A 10,462-nucleotide genomic window follows, 5' to 3' on the forward strand; every position below is an offset into this window, starting at 1 on the left:
AAATAAATGACTAGTTTTTAAGAATATAAAAATTTATTCAAGATATAATTTTTAATATAATATTGATTTTTATAAATTTATTTTATTTAATTTTAAAACATTTAAAACGGTAAAAAAAAAAAAAAAAAGAAAGAAGCCAATATATTTTTGGACACATGAAACGTGATTATTTTCTTGGCTGAAAATATGAAATTTTCTCTTTCCGGCTAAAGAATTTAACTCGTCAACATTGCGCGTTTGGAAAAATTCCTTCCTACACGTGTCTACGAACTCCGGTCCATATAAAATTCTGGACCGGGTGGATGTTATAACAATTGATATGTTGTTGCTTGGAGTTAAAGGAATGCATTTTCTCTTCTTATAATAATACTATAATAGCTAATGCAGAGGTCCATTAAGAACATCTTGCTAGAATACAAGGTGCATTCATTCTTTTTTGTTACAAAAAAACATATATATTCACCGTCCTTTTTAAGGAAATTATGCCTGACAGCAAAATCTAGGAATTCATTCTAACAAGAAATGTATTTTGATTTACAAGTTTCTAAATTTGATGTGCTAAGAATTTCGTTTTTATTATACTTACTAGTGACGGTTCTAGCTTGTTTAGAGCACTAGTTGAATCTACATATTTAGTGGCGAACGTGCTAATAAATAGTAATTTCAATTTTTACTGCTAAACATACATGGAATTGACTCTCAATCGTGTTATCTTAGTATTCTTTTCAGAAATTTAAATTGATCCACCAGGTCACTTAACTCAAAAAAGAAAAAATAACAGAGAGATCCAGGCAGGTAATACCATTGGAAGCAAGCATACAAGGAAATTATGAAATATAATGTGCGTTAACGTTTTTATTTATTCGTTTTACCTTTCTTTCTATAAGGTTTTTTCTTATTTTCAGAATTGGTAATGGAATAGGATTTCTTAACACAAACCATACCACCCAATTCTGTCGCCTACAAAAAAGGGAGGAGTCTTCTGTATTCAGTAATATTCATTAGCATTCCCAGTTCCCACTAACACAACCCATGTCTCACACAAGCAGCATTCGTTCCTCAGTCTGCGATTGCCTCTTTGGTTTTGTCTTTATCATAACATTGGCCTTTCTAATCTCTGCTACTCCTGCTGTTATTAGGTTCCTCATCCTTCTTCAGCCTACCCTCCCTACTTTCACACCCAACTCTTCCTCCTTATCTCTCCTCAATGCCTCTTCCAATATTAATATTCCTATAACTGCTCATTGGAATCTTGTTTTGTCCATTCACAACCCTAATACCAACCCCATTTCCTACCATCCAATCGAGGCCACCTCACTGTTACCCTATAGCCATGCTTCGTCTACTCTGATTCCCAGCTTTGTTCAGACAGGTAACGTCCAGGAAAACATCCAAGTAGCCTTCACTAACATGTTCTTACAGTTTACTAACTGTAGCAGCACTACCGGTCCTGATCAGAATATCTCGTCTTGTGGGGCTATTAATCTGACGATGGAGATGCAAGCCAGGGCCACATATGAAGGGTGGACATGGCCTGCAAAGACCGACACGGTTAAGGTTGTGTGCCGCCAGGATCTCAAGGTCCAGTTTCCATTGATTATCGCAACTCTCAATTTTGATTCCAGCAATACTACTTGCGACGTCAATGGGCGCTGGAAGACTTTGGTCACAAACTGGAACTCATTCTTCTGGAATTATCTTTATTTTGTGGTTGTCTTTTTAGGTATTTTAATAGTTTCACTCTAGCTCTAGGTCTCTTTAATTTGTTGATAAATTTTGGTTGCTTTTGCGCGTAATTCTTTTTTGAGAAAGGCTTTTACATGTACATTTTAAAGATTTTTTCCTTCTTTCTTTCTTTGTGAGCGAGTGATAATTTCAATGTTGTCATTAAATTCCTTGCAATGATAGATGATAGCAGTACTGGGTACTTTACATGATTAACAATTTGATCTGTTCTTTGAGCTCAACTTTCGAACTGATGTTGTAATCTCAGACATGAAATTATACTTCTTTTGTCTACATGCACAAAAGCTGATTCTTTAAGCGCTTTCTGCTTTCATTTGAGAGCGAGAGATAGATTTCGTAAAGCCGAAAAACCACTTCATCAGCAGCAAATCATAGTGGGGGAATATGCTGTGCTTCCTCACTGCTCAAAACTGAGCTACCAAAACGATACTTTGAGAAACTAAATTGCACATGACATGCTATCGGAATGCTTAGCGAGAGATTGAATCCATATTATGTAATTGGTGTATGATGATCATAATTGGCAATGCATAGGATTTGATTCACATGCGCATTGCAGTGTCCGCTCGGCGGTAGATTCAATTAGCATAAAACCCCAGCTGCAAAGTCCTTTAATTTGTGACAGAAGGCAAAGTATGGATTTAGAATAGATCCCCCGTCAAAAATGCTTATGTTTATCTCTTCCATTTAATTTTTGTAGGGTAATTCTATCCAACATCATAACAGTTTTGCGTAGGAGAACTATTAAAATTTGGTCCGACATTAACCCATTAAACAAATTCAAATTTATAACCCTACTTATAATGAGAAATATACAAATATGAATATAAAAGGTCTAATTATAAATTAAATCACTATTTTTACTCTGTTTAGAAATCCAAATCATGTATTTTTCGGTAAAGTAAAGCTTGCATGAAAAGAAATCTCATGAAATTTTGTAAGGCCTATATCTCTAAAACACTTAAATGTGATATAAATAATAACATGAGGTCTTTGATTGCGAGTTAGGAAAGAAACATTTTAAAGTTTGTTTCAATAGTTAGTAAGAAGGATGAGAGTGAATGAAGATGAATATTAGGTTTTAGATTGCAATTTTAATACATAAACCAGAGAGAAAATTAATGTCCGGACAACCCTTCTTGAATTATTTACTCAATACATAAACCTATGCAATATTAATATTAATGAAAGAAATCCAAAAAACTCTAGCCGCCACTCTTCTTTTTCTCTTATTTTTTTTTTATTTTTTCATCAAAATTTTATTTTTTGACCCATTGTCAGTTATTTTTAAATTAACAATGGTTTTTTTCTTATTATTAATTAGTCATAATAAATAAATATTAATATTTTTTAAGAAGTTTTATGGTTCTTTATTGTGAGGATTTTGAATTCACTTTTTATAAAAAAAAGTATGGTCTTTCATTACATGAATAGTGAGCTTTCTCTCTATGGGAGTGTGAAAGAAAGAAAAAATATCAAATCTAATATTCAAAAGACATCTATAAAGTAAACATGTGATTTAGTGCTAACGAATGAAGAGTTTTTTCTTCAAAATTGTAATTTATTGCTCTATCAACAAAATTGATGATTGTTATAAGTGGATTTCTTTATTTGTATTTCTTGATGTTTGATAATTATTTTTATTTTTTATATCAATATATATTTATTAATTATCATTAATGGAATATCTATATTTTTTAAGAAAAGAAAACAAACTCATTTTTTCTTTATTTTGTCCTATCCGACTTAAAAAAAGTTATACAAACAAATTTAATAGTAAAAAAAAATATAATATAATATTTTTAAAAATAAAATAAACATAACAACACATAATCTTAAAAATAATTATTATGATATTAAAAGAAACCATATACAAAGGGTATGCATCATAAAAAAAGGGATTAAGATATTAGTAATAATATAATATGATGATCGATACTGCCGTTGATTTTAGATTGAGAGAATGTATTAAAGGAATTGTGCGTCTCTTTTGAGGGAAAAGAAATTGTTTGTTAGTTGAATTAAGATGTGATATAATAATTATTAGGAAATAATTAATGAGTTTAAATTAGCTGCGATCTATCTCTGTCTCTCTCTCTCTCTCGTCTAATAGATTCTATTAAGGAATTAAAAAAATGTAGGAAGGAAAAGAAATTAAATTATTATGCCAAAATTGGTGCGACTGCGATCTTCTCTTCTGCTCTTGCGACTGTGAATCACTATGGCTCAACCCCACCCCTATTCAGGACCCGTCACTGGCTACCCCGCCCCCACTTCCCAACATCCCTTTCCAAACGGCAACCCCTATGCCCCCCCTCCCACTAACCTCTACTACTACAACCACCAAACCCCAACCCCCCTTTATCGCACCACTCTCCTCCGCCGCATCATCGCTGCTATCATTGTTGCCACCGTTCTCTTCTTTACCATCTTCCTTATTTGCTGGCTGGTCATCCGCCCCCACCGCCCCCAATTTCATATTACCTCCTTTTCTATCTCCAATTTTAACATCTCCGCTTCCTCCCAGAGGCTCACTGCCAACTGGAACGCCCGCTTTCAGGTTTACAACCCTAATAAGAAACTCAAGATCTCTTATGATAATATCGTCTGCTCTCTTCTTCTCAAATCTGAGCTCTTATCTCAGACCCGAATCCCTCCCCTGTATCAGGACACCAAGAATCTCACTTCTCTTGATGCCTCTTTCTCTGCTCTCGACACTTACGTCGACGACCGGGTCCTTAAGGATATTAATGCTGCACGTCCCACCCTCGCCTTCAATGTCAGGTTGATGGCTGATGTTGGCTTTAAAGTTGGCGGCTTTAGAGCCCGTCATCGTTTGCTTAGGGTTTGGTGCGACAATGTGCCTGTATCCCTTTCTTCGGCCACTAGTGGTTCTGGGAACTTGACCGGTGGTTCCAGGGAATGCAAGGTTTATGCCTGAGTGAGTAATCATTTTATAACTGCACATTCGAGGAAAGTAATTGTCAGGGTGTGTAGATGTACATGGCTTTAGGCTTTTTTTTTTTTTTCTTAAATCCAAAATTTTAATCTGTTCCTTTTCATCTCTTTTTAATGGTTGTATAGTGATCTTAGTTTATGCTAAATGCTCATTGATTTCTTTCTGCAGTTTAATTGAGTTATGCTACTTTTCTATGCCAATTTCATCTTTATTCAGTACATTTGGCTTGCTTCCCGTTGGGAAATAGGATTATTGGAATCAATATACTTGTACTCCTTCTCTTCTCCCTCTTGTTGTGCACAAGATTATTCATTTCTTTCTCTATTGGAACCCACTGCATCTAAGTCGCTTGATGGGTTATATTTATCTCTACAATGAGGTGGGTAGAACCTGATGCCTCTATGCTTGCAGTTCTAAAATCCTTAATAGTTTCTCTTTGATAAAGCCTAGATGAGTGAATCAAATCGATGCAATGCCACTGTTTCCAATTTCCAGGAATTGGAGTTTCCAAATTCACTTTCTTTCTTTCTTGTTACAAGGCGACCCCTAAAATAATTTCTTGTTCTCGCATGTTTAGTCTCTAAACCATTACAGCTGACAGAGGAACTTTCCTTTGCAGCCAGTGAAATGAAAGTTTTTTCACTGCGTACCTTAATTGACACTCACTTCATTCGATTACATTAAAAAAATTTCCTTCTGGCCACATACTCTTAATACTTCTTCGGTTGCAAGTTTTCATTTCAGTATCAAAGCCATTGTTGTCTTGTAATGAGGTCTTTACTATCTTTTCATTCATGGGTAAAGTTAATTTTCAATCTCACATGCTGCCTGCCAGTCTGTGCCTGTGCCTGTCTTTGTTTTCCTCCACAAGGAAGGTTGTGATTCAGTTCAAGTATTTCGTTAGGGGAAAAGAATATCCTTGCGTTTGTGGCTTGCTGCTTCCTTTCATTGTTTTCTTCCTTATTCCGTTCACCAACCCATCTACCAACTAGAAAAGCCAGTTATGCTGAGAGGGTAAAGTAGTATGGGTAGAGTTGCTATAAATTTTGCATGAGGGAAGGTACTATTGCACCCCACTTTTCGATTGGAAAGACAATGAAGGAAAATGAAGAGAGAAAGGGGCGTTTCTCTTTCACTTTCCTATTGGCATATGAGGACCAATTTGGCTGTGTCTGTCTGTGCTTGGAATGTGATGATTTGGTTGTCGAATATTGGCTTGTGCTGGTCCATTTAGATTTCTATGCATGTTGGTTAATGGAATTGCTCTTCTCAGTCAATCATTGTTTTAACTGGCGATTGCTTGATGTAAAGAATTAGATGTTTTTCTCAAATTTCTGTAATCATTAAATGTATGCTGATGCTGGACTGCAGAATCATCATTAGAACTGTTATTTGTTCATCTATACCGCAACACAAGTCTTGATAGATAGGCCTTAGAATAGGAGCTAAGGGAGAACACCATAGATAGGATTCCGGTTTGTAATGTATTCCGGTGTTGCTAGCGGGGAAACCAGCCCAATCCAATTTTTTTGCCTAAAGCTTCTATAGTCTGCCTTCATTCGGCCCACTTTATATGTGTCTAAGAGAACGCCAGGCAGCTTCCTGATGCCTTTGGGCATGTTTAAACGAGAGAGCCCAATGCCTAACTATCAGTTGGTGATGTTTTAAGCATTAGATCCTAAGAATTATGTAGTAGTTCAAAATTGTATGGATTTTGTATGAGATATATGGAAGGATAGCCCGATTTACAATTTTAAACTACTTTTTTTTGTTTTGTTTTGTTTGCTTTTCCTGGGACACCAAATTTATTAGGATTACTTGGAAAGGGAACCGCAATAAAACTATGCATATCAAATCATCAATCCATTAACTATAAATAATAATAAAAAAAATAAAAAACTAGGCATGGTGGTGGAGTCTGGATGTCTTATCGTGTAATCCAATTACATATAAATAAATAGGGCACCAGAAAGGCAAAAGGAAAAGGAGTGTAAAGCTAATAGTATAAAGTTGATATTAAAAAGAAAAGGGAGTTTGGATGAAAAGGCATGCATGCTCAACTTCCATCTTTATGAAACTGGCGTTCTCCATGGACAGAGACATGTTCCAAAGGAATATTCTTAACTTGGGTAGCTTCAGAAAGCCCCTATATACATGATAATGAAAAGCGTACCAAATAAAAAAAAAAAGATATATTGAATTTGAGTGATATGTATGCTTAGGAATTAGAATGGAAACAAAGTTAGGGCAAGCTCAGGGATCAAAAGTGTACTAAAAGAAGGTGAGAAATAAAAAGTAAGTAAGAATTGTTTGAACTTAAAGACAAGAAATTTAGAAACGTCCTGCAAAAAATACTGCATATCTCCCTTAGAAGCAAAGGCAAATTAACTTGAGATTTTTGGTTTTATTTAATTACTTGTGATTAATTAGCACTCGCAACCACCATGCATGATCCAATCGTTGAGAAAAATAAAAAAGTTTAGTTTGTGGAGTTGGTTATAGCAGAGTGATGATAAGACATGTCTATTTTTATGTCATAATTAACATCAACATTAACATAAAAAAGAAAATGTGCCGCATGCACCCACTTATGAAATCCATTATATTCGTTTCCATTTCGCAGAAGATTATATATGCAAGCATTTCCAGACTCAACTCACTTGCAACATTTTCTTCTCTCTCGCCAACTCCAATTAATTAAGTGTAGTTGAACGGTTCACATGCCCATGCACTGTACAGACCAAAACCCCAGCAGCAGCAGCAGCAGCAGCCTGCGTACTAATTAATGTCGGTGGCACACGGTTATGGTTGAGAAGGACAGATGGAATGTTCCTAGTTATTATCACCCCCTTGACCTTTAGCTAGCTTCAGTTTTATGATCTGGTGTGGTGGGTTGGTTTATATATATACATCTTCGTCCTTCATCTTCATATTCTTAGCCATAAAGTTACGATGGTAACTTAATCTTCTGAACTTCAACAGCTCGGATATGACTTCCCATCCTCTAATCATATCATTTCTCTTTTGAAATTTGTCGGTCTGCTTCCCTAAATATCCCTGTAACTGAATTACAGATATGACTTCCCTCACCTGCAAATTCATCCTTAATTATGCCCCTCCTAATTCTGAGTTTGTTCTTCTTGTATATTATATAGACAGTCCTTGCGAGGTTATATTACATCGATCATCTTCCAACCAACAACACATATGACTGTTTTCTTCTATTTGTTCATCTTTGAACTGTTTCCTAACCTGATTAGAAAATGCATTATAATTTCTCAATAGATTTATTTTCTTTTAGAGATGCTTTTATATAATTAATTAATTAAATAATTTAACAACCATTATTGGAGGCTCTGTGTGGATACAACATAACCCGGTGCTTCTTTAATAATATCATTCTTTAGATAATTATTAGATCGATTGAACATTTTTTACTTTAACATAGAAATAAAAATCAAGTTACTTTAGAACAAAGGTAGAAACACATGTTCTTAGCTGGTGAAAATAGAAAATTGACTTACAACTTGAATAGAAGTAGAATTTGCTTATATGTTCATTTCACTCTTCCCTACTGTTTTCAACATTACCTAAATTTGAATTAATGTTCACAATTGCATATCCAGTTGAAATCTCACCAGCTCCAACATCATCGTTTATCATACTTGGACACAGTAAAAGTTATAGTAACAATATTTGATTAATTTGCCTATATGTGGCTTAGTAGTAAATTAAAAGTAAGTTTGTTAGACACCATAAAAAAATTAAAGTGAAAAACAAATAAAGCAATTCCAGTTGAAGTGAAACTGTATGTATGCATATATTATCGTAAAATAGTTAAAGAAAAGGAAACATATGTTATGGCCATCCTGTGCCTGTATTCTTGTCATTTAATGCGGCCAAAAATACAGGGATAAGGTTTTACCCCCAAAACTAAACCCGTATGCCTCAATTTCCCACCACCCAATTTGCATGTGTACCACTTCCCCGTTCTACTTACATTTCGCTTATTTATTTATACATTATACAGACACACATATATATGTTATCACTTTCACATTTCTCTTTATAAATAACGACTGCTCTCTTCATCGTCACCCCTGCTTGTCATTTGCAACTGCTCTTCACCTTGAGCCTTATACTCATTCCTCTTCAGATATTCATCTTAATCATTAGGAACCATGTGCGAGAAGAAGTGCGACCACCACGGCCAGAAGCACGAGCTCCACCGCCGCTTATTCTGGGGGATCATCACTCTCGCTGTCATCGTCCTCGTAGTGATATTCTTTATATGGCTCATTCTCCAGCCTCATAAGCCTAGATTCATCCTTCAGGATGCTACCGTCAATGCTTTAACTTTTTCAGGAACAAACTTCCTTACTTCCAACATTCAGGTAACTCTATCCACCAAAAACCCCAATGAGAGGATTGGGATATACTATGAGAAGCTTGATATATATGCGTCCTACCGCAACCAGCAAATGACCCTCGGAACACAGCTGCCTAGGAGCTACCAGGGTCACAAAGACATCACTATTTGGTCTCCATTTCTTTATGGTAATTCTGTTCCCATGTCTCCATATCTAGCTTCTGCTTTGAACGAAGACCTCAATGCTGGTGCTGTCCTCGTCAATATTAAGGTTGACGGCTATCTCAAATGGAAGGTTGGCTCCTGGATTTCAGGCAGGTATCGTATCAATGTCAATTGTCCTGCTTATATGACTTTCGGCAACCGTAATCATGGCATTGCTGATGGGGTAGGGATCAAGTATCAATTTGTCCAAGGTTGCTCTGTGGAAGTTGCTCCTAGCTAGATAATTAGTGTTTTTCTTTTTTCTTCTTTTCCTATTAGCTTCATTTACAAGTCCAATTTTGGATTATCAATTTCAAATCACAGCTATTACTTACATGTTACTCTGCATTTCTTTTTCCTTAATGACTTCGTTGGTCAATTCTTGATAGTAAGCTTTGATTGCTTATCCATGAGCAGAAAAGGATAAAGAAAGGAAAGGGACTTTTAACAGGAAAGAGAGAAAGAAAAGGGTTGAGCCGAGTTACTGGTTTTGGACAAATTCGTTGATGGATTCCTTTTATCTATTTGATTAATTAGATGATAAGAGTGCCCCTTGAAAATCAGCCATAAAGTTACAATCTTAACTCTGTGAGTTGCAAGGTTGCAAGGGTCTTCCAACTATGAGATCTTTTGTCAAATTACCAAGCGCATTTAATTTCTGGCCGAAGTGTTAATCCTGGAAGAGAAAACAATTCTTTCTTCTATATTTATTTATCTCTAAGCACTTTTATCAAAGTTGCATTTAATTTATAGAGGACATACCAGCATATTCTTAGGATCCTGTTCTATGGAAACAGAACAGAGTTTGCATTTTCTAGGTTCTAGAAGTAGATGCGGTATAGTATTACAAGGTTAAGTTCCCACAGTCCCTAATTGTTTAACCAAGGCATTTTAAATTTGCTGTTCTTGGTTCTGCTTGACCCTTCAATTAATCAGCCTTGCTTTCCAATTCTCTCAACAGACATGTCATCGGAAGATGTATTTGATGAACCAATTCCAGATTCAGGTAATTGCCATATACTGTGAAGCTTTTGGAGGTTAGGTGAAATGCAGGTTGCGAACTACATGGATGAAGTCATGAAGCATTTTGTTAAGATGCGACATTATATTAGTTAGGCTTGAATAAAGAGAAATCATAATGGACCTTTCCTTCTACTTTTATAAAAGTTGAACTAAATTTCTAA

At 35.5% G+C, this 10,462-nt stretch overlaps 2 protein-coding genes across 2 annotated transcripts; both read left to right on the top strand.

The window, feature by feature from the left end:
• The first annotated feature begins 3,841 nt into the window (after positions 1 to 3,841).
• On the top strand, positions 3,842 to 4,872 carry LOC8263337 (NDR1/HIN1-like protein 10). Its single transcript, XM_002523826.4, has one exon. It carries the CDS (start codon positions 3,968 to 3,970, stop codon positions 4,685 to 4,687), a length of 720 nt encoding a protein of 239 aa, XP_002523872.2. The 5' UTR covers positions 3,842 to 3,967; the 3' UTR covers positions 4,688 to 4,872.
• A 3,709-nt stretch (positions 4,873 to 8,581) lies between these two features.
• On the top strand, positions 8,582 to 9,619 carry LOC8263336 (NDR1/HIN1-like protein 1). The gene has a single exon (XM_002523825.4). The coding sequence runs from the start codon at positions 8,887 to 8,889 to the stop codon at positions 9,517 to 9,519; it is 633 nt and encodes a 210-aa protein (XP_002523871.2). The 5' UTR covers positions 8,582 to 8,886; the 3' UTR covers positions 9,520 to 9,619.
• The last annotated feature ends 843 nt before the right edge of the window (positions 9,620 to 10,462 follow it).

Source organism: Ricinus communis, chromosome 8 (assembly GCF_019578655.1).
Source record: "Ricinus communis isolate WT05 ecotype wild-type chromosome 8, ASM1957865v1, whole genome shotgun sequence".
Taxonomy (NCBI): domain Eukaryota; kingdom Viridiplantae; phylum Streptophyta; class Magnoliopsida; order Malpighiales; family Euphorbiaceae; genus Ricinus; species Ricinus communis.

What these genes read in the sequence shown, in the direction of transcription:
- LOC8263337 (XM_002523826.4), top strand. Translation starts at nt 3,968, where the DNA reads ATGGCTCAACCCCACCCCTATTCAGGACCCGTCACTGGCTACCCCGCC.
- LOC8263336 (XM_002523825.4), top strand. Translation starts at nt 8,887, where the DNA reads ATGTGCGAGAAGAAGTGCGACCACCACGGCCAGAAGCACGAGCTCCAC.